The sequence below is a fragment of the Amblyomma maculatum genome, chromosome 6 (assembly GCF_055883805.1).
Source record: "Amblyomma maculatum isolate TAMU_Amacu chromosome 6, ASM5588380v1, whole genome shotgun sequence".
Lineage (NCBI taxonomy): Eukaryota > Metazoa > Arthropoda > Arachnida > Ixodida > Ixodidae > Amblyomma > Amblyomma maculatum.
Window position 1 is genome coordinate 61,987,495 of NC_139349.1, and position 21,317 is coordinate 62,008,811.

At 44.0% G+C, this 21,317-nt stretch overlaps 1 protein-coding gene across 2 annotated transcripts in view; it reads right to left on the reverse strand.

Moving 5' to 3' along the window:
• Positions 1 to 809: 809 nt before the first annotated feature.
• The window catches only part of LOC146185865 (ATP-binding cassette sub-family G member 1-like), a 67,785-nt gene continuing 47,277 nt past the window's right edge, over positions 810 to 21,317 (reverse strand). For both annotated transcript variants that reach the window (XM_084606791.1, XM_084606792.1), the window contains exons 3-13: positions 18,412 to 18,529; positions 17,851 to 18,037; positions 10,327 to 10,472; positions 9,220 to 9,343; positions 8,592 to 8,706; positions 7,574 to 7,713; positions 7,060 to 7,161; positions 6,003 to 6,171; positions 5,462 to 5,562; positions 4,704 to 4,859; positions 810 to 3,748 (exon numbers count right to left, since the gene is read on the reverse strand). In XM_084606791.1, coding sequence (XP_084462917.1) covers positions 3,404 to 3,748; positions 4,704 to 4,859; positions 5,462 to 5,562; positions 6,003 to 6,171; positions 7,060 to 7,161; positions 7,574 to 7,713; positions 8,592 to 8,706; positions 9,220 to 9,343; positions 10,327 to 10,472; positions 17,851 to 18,037; positions 18,412 to 18,529 — 1,703 coding nt within the window. In that variant the 3' untranslated portion in view covers positions 810 to 3,403. The remainder of the gene's footprint in view (positions 3,749 to 4,703; positions 4,860 to 5,461; positions 5,563 to 6,002; positions 6,172 to 7,059; positions 7,162 to 7,573; positions 7,714 to 8,591; positions 8,707 to 9,219; positions 9,344 to 10,326; positions 10,473 to 17,850; positions 18,038 to 18,411; positions 18,530 to 21,317) is intronic.

Below are 21,317 nucleotides of genomic sequence, written 5' to 3' on the forward strand. Positions count from 1 at the left end.
AAAAGGCTTCATTTTCTTTAGTTGTTTTACGTTTTTTTTTTCATCAGACTTCTCTCTTTACCCACTTACGTATTTCTCCAGTTCTTTCCAAGCAGATGTACCCCGCCCTGTCATTAGCAGGCCTTCATTGTTCGTTTGGCAACGAAGGCTTGTTTGAGCGAGTGCACTCAGCCAAGTAGGGAAGCCTCAGCCCCCCAATTTCGAGGTCCATTCGCTCCGCGAGTTGTGCGCTGTTTTCCAGAGTTACACGATCATTTGTAACACTGACACGCCTTCATTCCTTGCTCGGAGCTGTCAACGTTACGGACAAAGTGCTATTTACCTGCTACCCTTTTTAGAATGAAAACACCAAAGTTTGACGGTTGATAGGGGTGCGGGTCGTGCTTTCATGGAGCAAGTTACACTATTCTGAATACCACTTTGTTCCAGCCACAGGTAGCCACTTAAGACCGCAGGCACAAAACCTTGACATTGACTGCGCTAAATGGCGCCTTCCTGTTGTTTTACACAACCTTGCCGACCCATGTGCAAGGCCACTAGAAGAGCTAACGTCGTAAGCAACATTCGCTACTTAATGCTGTTGCAAGAGATGATGGCAAGAAGTTTAAAACAATATGCATGTTAATTTGTCATTGCAAGATGTACCACTTGACACTATCGCAGGCGTAGACTGGATCGTTTGCGTTAAGTTCATGGTACCGTAGCAATGTCACCGTCATGTAAAAATTTGGACACATCCACTCACACACACATACACACTGCCAACACATACAAGAAAAAACCGTATAGCAAGTTGTGGAATAGGATTGTTGTCGTTTCATATTTTCCTTCTGTCAGAAAGGATTACGTCCAATTTTGACGCAAGAAACATTGACAGATATTTGCAGCTGGGGTTTGAAGATCATAAGCATACTACAAGCATGTGACCTACCTGCTCTTTTTATTCAGATACAGTAAACTTCGAAAGTTCGTAGCAAAGGAACTTAATAAATGCCTTCACGACTTCCAGCAACATTATTTAGTAACACCCTGTACTAACTCCAGCATTATTGCAACAGCTATATATATGAAATAATACATTCATATTGCGATTAAAATGTTTTCTCAAGTAACGTCGCAAGCGTGCTGTTACATACACGGGCGCTCAGTACCGGTGACACAGTCGAGCGTTCTTCTGTGCACTCGATCTTAAGGATGACAGTCTGTGGGGCACCAAAAGTCAAACAACAAGTTCTTCTGTAGCTACCACTTCTCCTAATTCTCACCTTTACTTATACACATATTTCACTAGTTTCATTAAAATTTACACCTGCTAGCTTTCACAAGATAAACATTATTTATACTGTAAGTAGGACATATGTCTACATGTTCTTCAAATGGAAGTTGGGTGGCATACCAACTCCAGCCAAAAGAAAAAACAGAGGCAAAGCAGAAACAAAAGAAAAAAAAATGCCTGTTTTCATGTCAGGGAAGTTATGTGTGATGGATGCCGAAGAAAGAGATACGAAGTCTGATGCGAAAAATAAAAAAAAAAATAAATTCTATACAATGCCATGAATAATTCGCTACACCTACATCGGTTCGACTACAAGTACACTGAGCCATTGCAGTACTGTAAAAGGCTTCAAATTAAGGCATACACAAAGCCAAGGTCAGGTTAGCCGCTTTGATGTGGGTGTCGTGCACTGCGTCACACGAACTAGTTACATCCGTATACATCCCTCGAGTGACAAGAAATGTGGTGTTCAGGCGACGATAATCACAGCATGGTTGTTGAAGTACAAGAGCTGTTTGCCAAACACATATGCTGAGAAGTAACTTCATATTCCAGTTAGAAAGAACTTCATTGCTCTAACAATACATTAAGAAAATGCCAAAAAAATTACTACCAAGCACCGCAAAGCGCGTGCAGAACAGAGAGTCCTGCTCCCCGCATCTGCTAACGCTACCTTCCAAAACTGAGCCACCTCCATCGTCATTCTGACCTTACTGCTACCGTTATATGACATAACGATACTTATGATCGTATTCAACGGATGATGCAGCATGAGTAGCCAAAATAAACAGCACAAACAAAACACGTGCTGAACGTGCTTGATGGCCCTAACAAAAGAAAGCAGAAGCACAACGATACCGCTATCGCTAATTAAACATCTATAACAAAGTGTCAGCTCCATTGTGCTAACCCAAGAGCCTTCGAGCAACACTGGCATGGTTACAAACATTACGGAACCTAGCTGGGAAACCTTTTCATTGTTTCCTTAATTGGTACTTTAGGAACCATGAAGTAAAATTTCCCGATTCACCTGAGCTTAACCTTGGCTAACACAAGACAAATGAACCGAGTGCACCAAACAAGAGTATTCATGCAGCCCTGCCCAACCCAATACAACCTTCTGTCACTGAGCCTAGTAAGTGATGGTCTAAATGGGTGTAATGGAAAACTAAAAACATATACAGTAACTGGAAGAGATTGGGCACAGCACTCGACACCTTCAGCCAGTGTGTGACAGCACAACAGCGATTGTGCAGACCAGACATTCGATATTGTGCCTTGGGTTTGATGGTGACCTTGAGATGACAGCAAACTTCAGCTAAATTGTGTAAAACTCACCCCTGGCAAGATAATTATTTGCCACTATCAATGACATTTTCAAATATCGCAGCAATTACGTCTTCACGCCTCAAGCGTATGCATTAGCTGTGGGAGCAAGGAATGCGATAAATGGTTCTATATCATGTCCTGTCGAACATGAGTTTTTGCAGCAAATGAAGTCAAGTAAATAATCATGGCACAAGAAGAATAAATGAAGGAGTTCCTCCTTTGTCATGAATTTTCAGGTCGGCACTAATTAGTTGCTTTGGAATTTCTGAGAATGATCAGGGCTGTTAATTCACCTCACAGTAGCATAACTTAAACTTAATTTATACCAAGACATTCTGAAAAAATTCAATAGAAACTTCAATACATAATGACATGCGTCAAAAGAATCTATTATGCTGGCTAGAATCATCATTTGCTTAACTTCCGACCGCTGTAAACGCTCTCATATTTGTTGAGAAGAAGGCGAAGTTAGCTAGAAATTCACTGTTTAGATACAAAAAACTTTTGCTGCTATATCAAAGCAAAATTTGAGGCAGCGAAGTTGAGCATTTTAGATGACAGCAATGAACTCTTTAGTAATATTCGCCTTCTATCAAAAATGATGAACTAAAATTTAAATGGTGATGATACAAAATGCAGATGAACTCACATTGCATGAACACGTACTCGAACACAACAACGCACAGAACTTGACGACAAGACACCATATTCAAACACGTCTTCTAGGTTCCACTTTTATGTCGGCGCCCGTATAAAATATTTTGACCGAGTCCTCGGAAACGTTCGTTGCTACGCTTTTCACTCTTTTTGCTTGAGCCTGAGTCTGAGCAGGAAGAAGGCCACAGTGCGGAAGACAAGCTCAAAGGCGAACAGAGAAAGCACGAGAACGTGGAACTTCTTGTCGGCGGTGCCTGTGAACTGAAGGAACTCGTTCGGGTCCTCGTACAGGCAGATGAAGTCGTCGCAACTTAGCGCCGGTCGGTCGAACCCGTACACGGAGAGCAGCATGCCGTGGTACGCATAGTACATGGGGGACAGATACGTCAGCCATCGTATGTACGGCGACACAAGGTGCGACTGGACGAAAAAGCCGCTGAAGAAGAAGAAAGGCGAAACCACCGGGAGTGCCACGAACACCGCGGTCTGGAAAAGAAAATGTGAGGAAAGGATGAGCCGTATGACCCCAGCGCGCGTTTATATCGAGAAGTTTTTTTAGGCCTTAGATTTCAAACGCCACGTTCTTAGCTTCCTATATCTGGTATTAGGGACCAAGACGCGCGCCATAAACAAAGGAAGTCATCTTCATCGCGATTTGTTGGGTGCCGGAAAGAAGACACGTTGGTTGTGATCATCCGCAATAGCGAATATGAGCACTAAAACTCTATCTTTTATGCTCGCAGGATAACGTTTAGCCAACAACTACAGTTTTACTAAGGAAATGGTAACATACGAGGATTTGTTCTCAACGAAGAAGTGAACGCAAAAGCTACGCGTTAGATATTTTGCACATTAGTACAAGTGTAATATCTTATTTGGCTTGACCAGCTCCACAATTGTACCGATGAAGCGCATTATAAGAATTACGATATCTGCCTACTGAGATAATGTAGGGTGTGAATTTTAACATAACGTAACTATCAGCTAGTGCTCACAAAATGCACACAATTTCAATGACAACCAATAACAAAACAGAACTGCCACGTCGACCTGTTATTCCACACCATAATGTGTAACTCAGCCTGAATAAGGCTCAATTTTCAGAGTATTCTCTTATGTCGTTACGCTTGTGAGCATTTCTTTACCTAGATGCACATCAGCTTCTCCATTTCGTTCGTCCTGATAATATGTCAGCACTTGATTCCTGAGTACATTCAGCAGCATTTTAGCTAGCGTACAGCTTCGAATGCGCGTACATAATTCGCGACGTATAAAACTCGTTGATCATTCCTGCTACGCATATTCTTGTACATAAACAATTGAAAGTAGCGTAACTCACGCCGTAAAGCGTTTTTTGCCGCCACTCAATCACTGAGAAACTGAGGCCGTCCAATAATGTAAACGTGCGCTAGTCTTGACTTAGCCGTTGTCTGAATCTCACCTGGAGCTTGGTGAGGGCAGAAACGATCAGGCCTAGCGCTTGGATGGCCGAGCAAAGTTGAATGTTAAACAGTGCGAGGCTTGCTATCCTCCACAGATCCAGGGGTTGTGATGTTGGGTAGTAAATGAGCGCAATGAGCATGATCACAGGGATTGTCTGTAACAGAAAGGTCGGCATTCAGTGCAACGTGCCTTCCTGGAAAAGTATCTGCGCGAAAATAGCACAAATGGCTGCTTGTTCTGCATGGTGCTGTCGAAAAAGAAACATTTAACTCTGTCCTACACAAAATAATGTAAGCGAGCTGAGTCCTCACATAACAAGAATTTGAGGCAAGTGATTTAGGCGACAAGAGAATTTAATTGCATTGCGCATTTCCCCTTGAGTGAACTTCGTAATCCTGTCCAATGAATTCTTTCAAACCGCATTCTGTGGGAATTTGCTCACAGTTTCTAAGATGTGCACTTGTTTTGTGCATCCCAAATGTGTCATAGCAATTTTATGCCACATTATAATTTCAAAAGAATAACACAATGATATAACTATTTTTTTGTTGTTGTTGTGTACGGGTATGTTTGTTGCTAAGACCGCGCTATCCACAAGCGACAGCAATACTACACGCCAGTGCATGAGATCACGCAGCCGAGTTTAGGCAAGTGAAAATTTGAGCAAGATGTGGCAAATCAGGTTATCACCAGTAAGCTACAACGAGAAACAATATGAGCGTCACGTGATGGTAATTACAGTCCAAAGATAATTACCAAAAACGGAAGCTCCGTGATGTAGCGAGCCAGGTAGTAGAGTTTGATGCTGTACCACCGGTTTCTGTGTTCTCTCTGTAGTACCGAAATCTCTATGGGAACTGCGGAAGAAAGAGAAGCCTATATGAAACCACATGGATATAAAAACATTCATCCGTATAAATTCACCAGGCCTGTGTCGTCTCTGAGCGCAGCAGCGGAATAAGGGCAAGGTTGGAGTGGCCCCCTTATTTGCTCTAATTCGCTAATTATTTTAAAACCTTTTTTTTAAATAAATTTCACCGATAATTGTCAAAACGTGCTTTCACGACAATGTATTTATGCTATGAAAAAAAAGGCAATTATCATATAGGCTTTGAAGCCTATATGATAACTTTAGAATGACTGCAGCATATCGCCGGGAGCAATCAACGAGTATAGCAGTTTCTTAAACAAAGCTAAGAAGCGCGTTTTTTTTAGGTCCAGAAAGCGTTGCCCAATGGCGGTCTTATATTTACAGTCCCATACCTGTGTCCCACGTATGCATATCAAAATAACTTACATACAATGACAGTTGGCAGAATAGACTGGAACATAACGATGCAGCACATGCCGAAGAACATGTTGGCATTGTTGATCACGGTGGATGCCTTCCTTCCGATGTCGTAGTAAAGCATTATCATCATGATGGCAAAGGCGAGGTATGCGGCAAACCTCAATGGGGTGGCCACCTGCGAGAATGTCATATCGAAACACTGAGGAGCGTTCCTTTTCGCACGCACGCATCCTAACAAGCTTAAGAAAAAATGACGCTGTCCAAGATCTTCAGGATCTGGTAAAGTAGCTGATGCATGTGTACATCATATCGATGTGCTGGAATGTGTGCAGTTTTGCTGCATATATTCTCGGCAATTTCTGCGCAAGTTCATTTTGTTCCATGGGCTGGTTTTCGACGGAAGTTTTATGACCACGTAATTGTAGTGGGTAGTCCCCACTATCACTGGTATATACGGATGGGCAGTCGGCACATGTAACTGTATACAACGTGCCCGAAAATTTCTCCTTCAGTTTGATTTGACGACAAAAAGCTGACCACTCGAATTTCCAGCTGGAACGTGCGTAGTCTGTACACGTCATAAGAGCGCAATATACGCGCAAGAGTCTCAGTGATGTGTGCAACAAATACAATTGCAGTTCGTTTCAGGGCATACGGGCTTGGTTTTAATGTAGGTTTATGCTGTACGGAGTTTTTGACATATTAAGGATAGCCAGAAGTTTCCAGATCACGGCGTGCGTGCCCAGCTTCAACTCTAGGTCTTTCTCTCTGGAATAGGTTTTCCTCCGAAGGAGGAGCGAAGGATCAGCATAACGTTTTTGGCAGTCAGTGTACACCAACCTGAAATTAAAGCAATATCCTGGGTGCGTGAGTTTCCGTTAAACTCTGGTTTCATTTTGCGAAAACTTTCACCGCACGCTGTATATCATACTTGGCGTGCGACGATACATACCCTTATTGTTAATGCGAAACGAGGATGCCATTTGGCAGATATTATACGTTGACAGTAGATTTTTCATATGTCTTCACAGTGATGACATTGCATTACCAATTCTGCACTAACCTTGTTTCTGGCAATGGAGAGCCAGCATCGCCTCAGCAAGATTCCAAGTTGATGGAAGTTGGAGGTTGTAAATGTGTAAAGCTTGTCTGCCTCAGCCATGTGCTGAAATATAAGCAATTACATCTCTGTAGCTCTCAGTAAGGACATCGTACTGTTCAAAACATTCATAACCAAGCATGCTCAGCTAGTTGCATAACCGCGCGTGAGTCAGCAAGACGTCCAAAAAGCTCCAGGAAAAGTATATATATATATATATATATATATATATATATATATATATATATATATATATTTTCATACTTCGAGTACTGTCCAATTATTATTTTTATACAAACAGTAAATGCGCGTTCGCTTCAATGGACACATTTTGTAGACCTAAAATCAGAACTAAAATGAGGTACCAATGAGCTATGTAACCATTTAGCCAAAAGACCAGCTGAAAGCTAAAGAGGTCGTAACAAGCGTATAACAGTTCATGATCAGCGAAGCAATTTCATTACATTTAGGTACATACTTTTTCAGACATTATTTTGCCACCGTATTTGGTTCTCCGCCTTTCCTTGTTCTCATCCTTGTCTTCGGGAATAGGCATCTCAAATTCTTTAGCAAGTTCATCCGTGAAGTCGCCGTAGTCGCCGGCAGCCACCTCAGCAACTGATGAGAAAATGTGAGATGGAGGCTTAGCAAACATGAAGACATGACATGATCATTTTAATTAAATGTCACTTTCCTCTGATTTCTTAGAGTCTATCATCGCAGCAAATGCCGCGACTGCACACTGCGAGATGCAACAGTTAAGCGGATGTTTAGGGGACAGTCATAAATATAAAATGAAAAATGTCTATAGATATGAGCAGTATACGTCTCATTGGTATGAATTTTGCTTCGAGAATGCCAGCTCTGAAGACGAATATTGGAAAATTTTTGGCTGAAATCGATTTCAATTACATAAGCATAAAGAAATTTGTTTATCTTCCAAGACGAAAGCAGCAGGCAATTAGAACAATTCAAGCACAGAACGTACATACTCTTCATGGGCAGCAAAATAGGATATAAAATTACACGTATGCAAAAAAAAAAAAAAAGAATTGGGGTTTCAAAAAGACATATACATTACATAATCATCAATGGCAAGCTCAACTTCATAATGCAATCAACATCGCGTAAATGACAAAATTGTAAAAGTGACAGTTTTCCTATCAATAGGTAGCAGGTGCGGCTTCTACACTGCTATCGTGCATCCATTAAGTGCTCTACTTTTGATAAGAATGAAGATAGCGATTGTACACTATACTAATGCGATAATCGAAGAGATTCAATTCACCGATTGCGAGGGGAAAGAAAGAATGCTTGAACGTGTCATTGCGACATATATTCGGTTAGTGTGAGTCGTGAATGTGAGGCCCTCTATTTTTTATAATCTCTTCTGTAATGGTTACGTAAAAATTGGAAGAGATATTGTCGTATGCACTCAACTCATAGCTCGGCAGGAGATATTGAACAATACAATGCTTCAACCTAAGCCGGCTTACCGTAGTCTGCAGGATTGTGGTACTGTGGACAGTTCAGTTGGTGTCGGGAGAGGAACTCAACGAGATCATCCACGGCGCCGTTATATATGCAGCGTCCTTTTGACACCATGTAGAGCTGAAAAATGAGAAATGATTATTTTTTTTTTAAGAGGGCCAACCTCTATTCAGCTTTACAATACTGGAACCACTCTATTTTTATCTACTTTCAGAAATTACATTACTTTTTATGACATACGGGCATTTCTGTTAATAGTAACATTTCCCCGTATTCAACGTTATTATGCTGCTATGGGCCTCTTGTGACGCCCCTCAAGAGAGTGATGTCAAGACATATTGAACGAGGCTCCTCGCCTCTGGGAACCCTGGACTTGAAACAGGGACGAAAGTAAGCTGGAAAGCGATTCCGGGGACTGTTACAGGTAACGAATAGCAGCTTAGCGATGTATCCAACAGGAAAGCGTTTGATATAGCTCAATTCGTTTCAGCGCTTTAATATATGCCTGTAAGATATATGTGATATAGATATATGCTGTCCGGCGTGGTTTCCGAGTCGGGCGTTTATTCTAGGTGCCACGATGCGTGCCTTAACACGCCGAACATTTCTTAGCAAGCTTCTGTCACAACTCACCATATCGAAGTGGGAGAAAATCTTGGCACTTGGTGTGTGTATGGAGCAGATAACGGTATGTCCTTGCACTGCCATCTCTTTAAGGATTTGGATGCACAGAAGACTAGATACGTTGTCCAAACCACTGCGAAGGAGAAATATTGCAATGAGCAATGCTCCACGACATACTGAAATAAACAAGGTATTCACATCTCCCGACTACAGCTTGAAGGCTTTTGAACTTTGCCGCTTTTTTTTTTTTGTTCATAGCTTGAAGGTTTCAACCGGTATGACTGACACTGCAGCTATTATATTTCTGCCTCTGAGAATCAAAATAATAACATTCAAGCCTAGGTTATAGAAAAAATACCAATATCCTTGATTCATGGATTTTTAAGTTGTTCCCCCTGCTCAGTTTTTTTTTTCTTATTGTTTCTGTTTCACTACTACGAGTAGGAAGTTCCTAATTAATTTTGTTGATTTGCCTAATACAACGTTTTTCACGCTAATGACGAACCTCCAATTAAAAATAGCTCGCAAGGCTGTGAAAACCTGCTGCAGCTTTCCCCAAACAACCCTCATAGTGGCGTTTTTAGAGTACAACAGGTAAATAAATATAGTGTAAGAACCTATTGAAGACCCTTACAGTACCTTACAAGCTACAAATCCGAAGCACTGCTTCTCCATTTCATCTCAAATGTCCTTTCTTTCAAAGGTCCTTATTCTCTAATGATCTTTATTAATAAGGCCCAAGGTAAAGGCGATTCGTTTTCCTCCACTTTTTCTCTTGCAAGCCGTAGCAGGTAGTAAGTGGTTTATGATAAATTCAATTTCAAGTACGCCAACCTAATTAAGGTAATTGTTTTTGGCAGAACTGTTTCAGAGCGCTGATTTGTTTTTTCAGCCCATAATTATGGTGAAAGACCATTTAATCAGAATGCTTGTTTGGGTGCAAGGCCAGACTACCCTTCCAGCCTTTGTCGAAAGAGCGAACTGACAGCAGCGCACCACTGTTTAGTTCTCTATGAAAACATGGTGCAAATGATGGCTATGAAGCACTGAAAATGCGAAGAAGCACCTAAAATGCGAAGAAGCACGCATGTGCGTGCACGTGCATGCGGCTGTTACCTGGTAGGCTCGTCCAGGAAAACCACGGGCGGGTTGTTGACGAGCTCTTGGGCAATAGCTAGCCGCCGGCGTTGTCCGCCTGACAGGTCGCACGTCCTCGTCTTGCGACACTCGTAGAGTCCCCAGCCCGAAATTGAGTGGTTTACCTGAGGGAGGAGCCGCGAGGATGAGGAAATCCTTAGCAATTAGGATACCGGAGAAGATGCCCTGTGTGTCACTAGTCTGCTCGCCATCATTACTGTTTTAAGCAAGTGACACAGATGAGCTTGGCGTAGAACGGCAAGTGCCATTAAAAGTGTAGTTCTTTTTTTTTTTGTTTCTGTGCAATATAAAAATAAAAAAAAAACTGATTTCACTAACAAAACGAAACTGCGCCAAAACGATTCGAATAAGACAAGGAAACGAACTAGTGCACTTGTTAGCTTGCGCCAGTCTGGCTCCTTGTCCTGTCCATGTCTTTTTCGCGTAGGTTTGGTGAGTGCAATGAGAAAACTTACCCGTCAGTGTTCCACCTTGTAATAAAATTTAATTTGCACCAGCGTGAAATGCATTCATGATAAGGGCCTAACATACACTTTTGTGTATCTGAGCTTCTTGTTTGCAAAGTTGTTGCGAAGTACGGGCAGTAGTTGCTTCGCAACATGAGGGGTAGGAATGGAGAAATAACTGATGAATTCAGGAGTCAGAGATGTCAGCACATGAATAAAGACAATGAGTAAAGGTGGTTTTGTCATTAAGGCGCAAGCATTTCTAGGCTCATAGAACGAAATCCCGTGCGCAAGAGCTGTATGCGAGATCTGTCATATTCCGCGAGATTGTTATTGTACAGCGTTCTTGCCTTCCGCAATGCCACACTTGAACGCGCGCCAAGGAACTCCACGCCGCAGGACTACAGTTCACTGTATAACAGGACTGATGGTGTACCGTCCAAACATGCCAGAGAAAGTGTGACAGGTACTGCGCTTTCTTTCCTGTAAACCAATTATAATTATATGTTGTACTGCAACGAACGCCGATAAGAGCCAAAAGATGAGAAGGAAATGATAGGAGAGAAAGGGTAAGCTTTCACCATTTTCCTCTGCAGAGACATCTAAGACAGCCTCTAATTTTTTTTTTTTTTTTGAGATGTGGTTACAACATCAAAATAAATAAGAAAGCAACAAAACAGCGCGATATATAAATATCTGGAGGAGCGAAAAGAGCAGAAAAGTGGGAGAAGGATGTTGAAGAGAGGGTGGGAGAGTGAAGATGAGGCACGGTGAGTCACTTTAATCGCTGGACTGGAGCGCGGAAGTCTAGATGCAGGGCGAGCGTGTCACATTCTGATTGTCAAACTGGATCACTCCGGCTCATTCCGCGGTTTGAAACTGTTATCGATACCAGCTGCTCTGTCCGAGCTGGAATTAACAGTAATGCTAATGAATACTTTGCCGTAATAATTTTGTATACATTTAACGCAATAGCGGCATAAGCCCCGTTCCCTGGAAAATCCAACGTCGGCATTGATGGCATCGGAGTTGTGAGCGAAAAATGTTGCCTAGCAGATATGCCTTATTCGGACACTCGAGTGAAAACATATTAGAGTAGAAATTTATTTGTTTACCCTATAATTCTGGTAAACGGCCCCTTTATAAATGTTTCGTCAGAGTGCAAACCAAAAGTACCAACCACAGATTGCTGAGCGAGCTGTGTGACGTCGCGAGAGCACGTGACATGGTCGCGTTGATATGCTTCTCTATGGCGTTGATAGGAGCTGCCAACACGGGTACCTCTTTTGAAATCGGGATCTAACTCTTCAGGTTAGTAATTGCGCGCGAGTGATTGATACTTCATCGCTTATCACCGCGCCACAAGAAGTTAAAAGCTAGCATCATAACTCTCAAGATATACGCGACTTTTTGAAGATATTATTTGTATATGACAAGGGTCATACAAAACATTTAAATTTCTTTCAAATACTAACAAAGACCACCTCCACAGATAGATATATTGCTTAAAATATAACAAAGTAAATTCAGGGTTCCCAAAGGGCACGCCATTTCATCAAATATACACGCGGGGATGCGGAAGAAGTTACGCGCTTTTTCTCAATGTTAATAATTAATAATAATTGGTTTACAGGAAGGGAAAGGCGCAGTATCTGTCACACACGCTCTGTGGTCACCTGAACCGCGCCGTAAGGGAAGGGATGAAGGTGGGAGTGAAAGTGGAAAGAGAGAAAGGGAAGCCGTAGTGGAGGGCTACGGAGTAATTTAGACCACCTGGGGATCTTTAACGTGCGCTGACATCGCACAGCACACGGACGCCACTTAGTTTAGCCTCCATCGAAACGCAGCCGCCGTGGTCCGGTTCGAACCCGGGAACTCCGGACAGTAGTCGGGCGTCTTACCACTGCACCACCCCGGCGGGGCGACTCTTCTCAATGTTCATGGACAATTCTGGCCTTGTTTGTGAGAACACAAATAGGAGTGCACATCCTCTCCCTCTGCCCGGCGGACCCTCCCCCGCGGGGTCTAGAGCAACTGAAGACCTGGGAGGACTGGGAGACCCTGCTGCGTTCAGAGGACCCGGCCGTGCAGACCATCGCCACCGGCCGGGCTGCCAGTGTTATGCTCCTCAGGGACATAAACACTTGAATCTCAGTGGGGTCGTGCGGGGACCCAGGGGCCTGCGCGCCCCGAATTCCTACGTCTAATAAAGGTTTTCTCTCTCTCTCTCTCTCTCTCTCTCTCTCTCTCTCTCTCTCTCTCTCTCTCTCTCTCTCTCTCTCAATCTTCTAAAAGAATACCAGCTACTTGCTGACTTCGCAAATGTTCTAGCTAGGCACTCGCTCGCGCTGTTAGCTGGAAGCAACGGTGGATATACGTTGAACGCCGTTTCTTTTCCTCCAAGAGGCACCGTACGTATGTGCACAGCCTAATGACAGGTTGCTTCATTAAAGAGAGCGTCTTCTTGGCTAATGCTCAAAAAGGCATCACGTTATAACCCAATGCGGCATCATTCAACATAATATGCTTTGATGCCCGATATGTACAGCCGAATAGAAAAAAGCATAAAATTTTGACGTCACATTACATAAGGCGAATCATTAAAACCTATTAAGGGCCCATGCTGTGGCCATCGATGCGCTTTGCCAGACTGATAGAGAACGCCTAGAAACGGCCTTCGTGCTTACGGCAGCAATATTATGCCGAAGAGACGGCTGTTATCTGAAGTCGTTTTATTGCGAAAGCAATACTACGCCAGGTTTCGGCCCGTCGTGTAGTCCGTGGCCGCAGTCACGAATGACCTTGAACAGCCGCGAAGACGACGAAAGACGAAGACGAAGAAGAAGGAGAAGAAGAATGAGAAGACGAAGAAGAAGAAGAACGCTCGGTCACCCGCAGCTAATGCTTTCGCTTCATCTTCGGTTCAGCAGCGTTGAACCCTTCTTTGTTTTTTCTGTACTTCTTCGGGCATCCTCCCCACTAACTGCTCTCCATCCCGACAAACTGCCTTCTGGAAAGGACGAGGCTCCCATAGCGGTGTATAGGGAACATGAAAACAGAACCGGATGTACGCACGAACAGGCCTGGTGCCTGCGCTGTGTTGTTTCCAGATATGTAAACCAATTAGTGCTGGTAGTACGTATAATTATTCGAATTAATGCAGGGAAGATGGAAAACCGACATGCCCTCCACAACATATGGCGCTTGAAGAAGCGAAGCGTATATAGATCCAGCCTAAATTGTTTTGTGAAATAAGGTGCTGGGATTTACTAGTAATGACTGGTCTTGACTACTAGCAATTAGGAAAACACTTGAGCTCCGCCTTTAGGAATACGGCGTGATAGCGTAGGCTACAAGCATACATGTAAAGCCCCTCTTTAGCCAAGCCGTATGAACGCGCCTGTGCGGCTTGGGGGTTCCGTGAATGCAGCGGTAGTGCAGGCTGATTCTGATACCACACTCCCATATGAACAGAGAGGCCTGAGCTGGCAGTTCCTGCCGAACTTAATGTCTGGCAACCCTACGTCCAGTTAGCGCTAGACCATGTCAGCTGCCAGCTACCGCTTGCTAGCGCCATGCTCGCGAATTTTCTCTCACAACGACAATGTCGGCGCCAGCCGACGCCGGCTTTTCGGTAAACGAGACCTTTAGCGCTACGCTATCGCGTTAAAGGGTGGACACGTTCGCAGGTCCAAAAGCTGTACGTACATTTGCGAGAATGCATAAAAATTGCAGTCAAAGCTTGAATCTGAAAGCTCTGTAAGCACCCTAACCATCAAACCTGAGCTTTGAGGGCTGCTGGTAAACAAAGCTCAGTTTTCGATTCTAACATCGTGATCACTCTGTACCTAGTTTGCAGAAAACAAAAGTGGGTAGATAGTGAGTGATAAAGACGAAAAAAAAAATTGGAGCACGCTTGAGCATCGCCTTTAATAGTTAAACGCGATAGCATTTAAACTCCAATGCTTTGAAGACGATGGATGGATGAAGGATTTTGAATCGGGCGACGGCTCGTGCCATCTGTTGCGGCAGCGGTGTACGATCGGAGGAATTTTCCAGTGAGCGGTTGCGAGCTCGCCTCGCACTGCGAAGGAACCGTGTTCGCGGGTTCGCTCAAAACCTTTATTGTGTCTTTACTTTCTTCTGGTTTTCGCGTTACAACTGAAACGACGACACCGGCTTTTCTGGGACACGGGGTCCTTAAGCTGTCGCGTTATAATTAATGGTAATGCAGAATGTTTATCAATTCATGTGCGGAAACCTGACTACGCGTGGAGGGAAGAATTGGAAGGACGAAATAGGAGAGAGAAAAGGAATGCAATCCTATTCCTCGTACGGTGCGTGCCCACGCGATTCGGTTAGTAAACTACGCCCACAGACCCTCTATGGTGCAGTGATCAAGACTATGTGTTTTAAATATTTGAGACGCGTGTTGATAATTTAACACACCAATGTTAAGCTCATGGTGCCAGAGTCGTGACCTCCATAGGCGATGTTAGATCAAGTGACGGAGCGCTGCCCCACGGACATCCGCTGGCTGACAGAGCAGAGACAGATTAAAATAAGGGGCGGTAGTATCTCTCTGGTCCTACAAGGCGTCAACACTAGAGACGTCACCATTTTAAATGCTAGCAATCGTTTATGAACGTCATTGCCTACCGACGAAAAACAACGGTGGCTTTAGTGAGAGAAGCTGAAGCGGGTAGCTGGAGTTCACAAGTTTAAACTTCAGTGCTCATAATAAAGAGTGTAACAATTAATTATGTATAATTATTAATTATTTATCTAATTTATTTATTGGACAATACTGCTGGTCAGATTGGCCCAAATCTAAAATATTCTTAAACTGGAGCCGTAAATGCTAACTTGAGTTCCTCGGGGCAGCAGAACATTAAATAAACCCCATCTTCAGTGCTTTCCGGCCGAACAGTTAAAATACACAAAGCTACACATGCTAACAGAACAGCGAAAGTTTGGAACATATATGGGAAAAACTTCTTAAACCATCTTATGCTTCATGGGCCTGTGATCAATAGCGCTAGAAAACATTTAGAGGGCGTTTTGGACCACTAAAGTGTGATGAGGCGAAAACCATTATAGCGCGGTGGATCGTAGCCCTCCACTATGGCGAGTCTAGCTCCCTCTTTTCTTTCACTCCCACCTTTCTCCCTTCCTTTACGGTGTGATGCATGTGTTCACGAAGAATTGTGACATATACTGCGCCTTTTCTATCTTGCAAATCAATTTGAAATGCCGCTGATGCCTGCTGTACTAACGCCTCCTAGACATCTGGGTCTGGTTTTGTTTGCTGTGTGGTGCGGTGTTCGAAGAAGCGCGAAATGAAAGACGCCGCACGGACGCCTGGATCGGACGCCCGGAGGAGTAAGCGTTATCAATGCATGAATCACCTGTTGACGTCACATCGCGCGCCCCTTGTCGAACACAACCAGCATTTCATTGAGCGCATCAAAGTTCACTGGCGTTCTATGATTCGTTTACAGGAAAGGAAAGGCGCAGCATGTGTCACTAGCGGAATCCCGCTATCATCCTCGCGGTAGACAAGGGGAATTATGAAGAGCGTTTCACGATCTGGAGTTTCCTTTCATGTTATGTCGCGTGCCAAAGCCAGGCAAAAAGAAAAAAAACAACCCGGGGAGTGGCGCAGTTGGTAAAGCGCTGGGCTGGGGATCCAAGGAATGGAGGTTCGATTCCCGGTGGAGACAAGGTTTATTAATTTATTAACTCTCGCTCTCGAAAGCGCGAGGTGGTGTAGTGGTGTAAACTTATTGGCATAAAAATGCCCCCTCATGGACTATGAGAGGGGCTCGCGCAACTGGTCCTCCCTTACAAATGATGTGCCAGCCTCTGGAGGGCGTGCCTGTTAGTGGCACTGGTGATCGTGAATCGTTGGTATTGTAGCGATGTGCTCGATGTGAGCTGTTCCCAGTAAGCGAGTGCCACCGCTGGGGATCTGGGTGTGTGGAACAGGTGAGTAGCATATGAAGTAAATCGGCCGATTTGTCGCATAGTCAGCAGGGGGCGGAGAAGAGGTCGGGGAGAGGTACACCCCCATACCCATGACTATCGGGTATGGGAGTGTACGAGTTTGTAGGCGCCGCCGCCGCCAGAAAGTTGATTGTATGCTGGATAGCGATAGGTGAGGAGGTGCGTATATCTGTCTATTGGAGCGATAGTATTCAAGAATGTCTCTGAAGTTTAGCATGGCACCTCTGCTGACAACCTTCTGTTGAAAACGATGAGGCATTAATGGCTTTCGCCTAAAAACTTTGCATTGCGCGCCTCTGTGTTCTGTCTTCAGTAAGTTCTTACTCTCTCGCTGTGCAGATGCCAATGGCAGCCCAGTCACAAAATGGCTAGTGCGGTCTGAAGAGAATGGGCGTCACCCGACCAATATCGCAAAGTTCCATGGAACTTTGCGATGTTAGAGTAAATAATGTATATGTGAGTGCCGAATCACATCTAGTGGTTCCCTGGAAAATCTTCAACTGGGTGTCGAAAATAAGGGTGAGGCCCACTCATCCCAGTGCCTGTGTTGCAACAACAGAAACCATCGCTTACGTGCTGGAAAGTATTTATAACGTGCTTCCGTAACGCTGCAGGTACATGTATGAATGGCGTGGTCTGCCTCCACTGCCACGTGCGGCAGCTTAACGCAGGAACTGAATTCAACAGCTCACAAGGTCTGTAATCTGGCTAATGCCTGCAATCAGTAATGTACTTGCCCAAACGGTTAGGGAAAGAGCTCTGCAAGTACGGCAAATAAGCATGCAGGAGGAATAATAGGGCACTTTCTACTGGCGCTGTTATTAAGAAAAAACCGAAAGCAAGGGCGGAGATTCCCCTGCCCCCTTTTTATCCTTGCCATCGAACACTGGCGATAACACGGGTGTGCGCACGTGCGCGCGCGCGTACGTGTGTGCGCGTGTGTATGCGTGCGTGCCTGCGACCGTGCGTATGTGCGTCTGTGCGTTGGTGGTGTTTAGTGCGCGTAGCTTGCGACAGAGATGGAGAGTACCTTTTCGATCTTACTCCTCTTGTCTAGGAAGGGCATGCGCAGCTCCACGCTCATAGTGAGCGCCTCCTGGACGGTGAGGGTAGGCGACAGCCGGTCCTGCTGCATGACGTAACAACTCTGCTTGGCGAACAGGTGCGGTGCCCGGACGTAGCCGTTGATCTGCACCTCGCCTTCGTAGCCCGTTTCGCTGCGAGTAGACGAAAGTATTACGCATCCCACCTTATTGACAACCTTTTGAAATGAGGCTAAGGCTGCGGCTGCATGCTAATCAGCTTCAGCGAGACATTGTACGAAGTAGACAGGCAGATAATATTTGGAGCTTAATTGGAGTGAGAATAAAGCGACCAATGCTGCTACCTACCAAGATGCGTACTATGTGCGTACCATGTCCTCCATATAATTGGTTGAGAACCGCACTAATATACGACTATTGCACGATTAAGAGTCGGGGAAAGATTTCAAAAAGGATCAGCGGGTGAATAGCGTAAGTACCTTGAAATAGGAAAAGAAAAATAAACATGAAACTACGAACATAGAAAAGGAACCACTGCATATACTCACTAAAATCCACTGAGAAGGTTGAGTAACGTAGTCTTGCCAGCTCCCGAAGGACCCATAATGGCTGTAAGGGTTCCTGGGCGGGCAATGCCGCTCATGTTATCCACGAGTGTCTTGATGCCTGCATTTACCGAGGGAAAAGAATCGGTAATTATGTAGTTCGCAAACGAATGCGAGGAAAGACAAATACAACAAAAACAACAACAAAAAAGCAAGGAACGGGTATCATTCACATCACAGATCTTCTTTTCTTTTGATTTTTCAAACAATAGTAACCTTTCCTAGTTCCTGATCATTTCTTAGGCACGGCAGAAATAATGCATATTCGACTTGTTGCTTGTACATGTCTTGCGCACTCATGATATCGGTGCATAACGAAAATGCATGAAAAGTCTAAAAAGTCAACACCCAGAACTGGAAAAGGATGAACTTCAGCCACTTATTATTATTAGCAACTACTGCAACATGCTCCGCTGTAAGCATGCATGATGCAGCGGTGGCTTATATTTCTTCGTTCTACAAACGAGTAACTGCTCGGTGCTCTTCATGAAAATTATTTTGTGGAATCAACAGATTTGTGGCGGCATCTCTGGCTTGGCATGATGTACAAAAAACTACCCAGAATCATGTTTCCGCTACTAGGTTGCTGATAGCTGCCTCAGTGCTTTTAGTCAGGGCTAAAATGTGCTAGTCTTGCTTCACTCGCAAGATTATGAGGACATTTATATATAATTGGAACAGATTGGCACTGATAGTTGGCTCTGTGAAGTTGGTGCTTAAGTTACGGCATGTTTGAAATGAAGTCTGCAGTAATTTCTGACGTGGCATTCGCTTTTTACTGCTTTACGATGATATCGTAACATTCCGCACGGTACAATAGTGTTTTGGCACATCTGTTTCTTGAAAAATGCGCGTCTGTATAAGCTTGGCCAGCTTTAAAAGGAATAACCTCCGCGAAGTACGCATGCTACAATATAAAGCCGCCTTATCAGGATACCTGATGGACGATTTTATTAGAGGTGGGGTTAAATAAAAAGAAGCCCCGACCTTGCATTAAAAGGGCGGAGTTTCTGAACGAGGAACAGCAAAATTAAATTATATAATTGAAACTTGTGATAATTGAAACTCGTAATATTTTATGTAGGCATCGTGTAAGTTAAAGACGTTTCGACAACGAATATTTGCGCAACTGAAGTGGACAGAACTCAAGTGAAGTCCGGATTAATAGTGAGGAGCTTAATTTTTTTGTTCGGATCACGTAACCAGAGCGTCGAAATTAATATTTTTGTGTAAATCATTTCCCTTGAAATGTCTTGCCTCTCGAACTCTATTATATTCTAGCCCCTGGTTTAGCAAAATATGCAAGTAGTAGTGGTTTAGTGCAGAGAGCCCTACGCACAGCAGCATTTCCGCAGGTAAGGTATTTGCATAGCAGATCCAGAGGTGTTAATTCCTTTCTCAGCTTTCGTTGCTTTTGCGAGCACTTGCAGCTAAGTAATCTTGCTAAGAATTGTAAAACATATCATTCTTCACGTGAGAGATGTCCGTGTACCGTCTGCAAAAGCAAGCAAATAGCTAAAATAAAGCATGAAAGCAACGATCTCGGACATCAATGGTCGTTCTTTTGCTTCTTAGAAGTTTCGGTGCAATAACCACCCTATGTGCAACTGGGAATATTCAACTTTCGCGCAGGAGAACTAATGATCGTAGAAAATGAAGGACGCTGCGTCGCAATACGTGGGCAACTTTTTCCACATCAATTAGGTCACAGAAATAAAAAGAAATATTAAGCCTAGATGCTGAACAATGACACAACGGGAGTAAGGTCTCTAATGATGCTGTTAGCGAAAGCAGAAAAAAAAATAATAACAATACCTGGGAGTCATTTTTAGAAATTTACTTTACGTTTTACTGCCAATGCCTAAATTTCAAGCAACACAGCGAGACGAAGGACGTCAAGTGAAGGACACAAAAATGGGTGTCGCCGAAACGTCGTTGATGGCGCGCCTAACGATCAAGCTGGCTATTTGTTCTGATTTTATATCCAAGCCTTCTCTCTTGCTTACCCTCCTTGTTCTGGCTTTCGTATCACCTTTTTGATATCTATACGTCTTCTTCAGTGCGTGTTTTTTTTTTTTTTCTGCCATGATTGTGTCTTCCCGTGGTCATCAAGGACTCCCGCACGGTTTTTTTGTCGAGAATTCTACGCAGGCGGGGATAGAAGATGGTCGGAGAGGAGTTGGTGCGCACTCAGAACTCAGCGTGTACACTCATCAGCTGCGCTCATCAGTGACGACACCTGTGTTTGATATTTCCCTTTGGTTACACCCCAAGTTGCGGCTTTTCTAAATCGCCTGTGCTTCAATTTGTTAGGTCGATGATCTTCGGAGAAGCCAAGGACGCGAGTTGGATCATGGCTGAGGTGATCGCGTTTCGATCGAGGAGAACAGCAAAGCGTCAGTGTACTATGCGATGTCATTGCACTTTTAAGAATCTCGGGTGGTAGAAATTATCCCAAAGCCCTATACTGTAACGTGAAGACCTTCAGAGCTGATGTCGTTCTGGGACGTTAAACATTATATGCGACATTCCACGCCACGCATCAAGAAAAAGCTTTCGCAGTACTTTAACATTCAGAAAGCATGGTACGATATAAGGAACATCTAGCCGCTCCAAGACCTTTCTCCTCACCCCTCCAGCCCTACACGTCATCTTCAATACGATAACGAAAACCGTGTAGGTTACAGGCGGAATATGTTCCTCACCGAACCGGGTACTTCACAGACCAGGTGCTTCTCTGCATCCCACGGTTATATTTCTGGCTACAGCAGTGCCAGAACGGCAGCAAATAAACATGCGCTGCAAAAGACGCAAATCACATCGGCGAGGCGCTTTCCAATGTAGCGTAG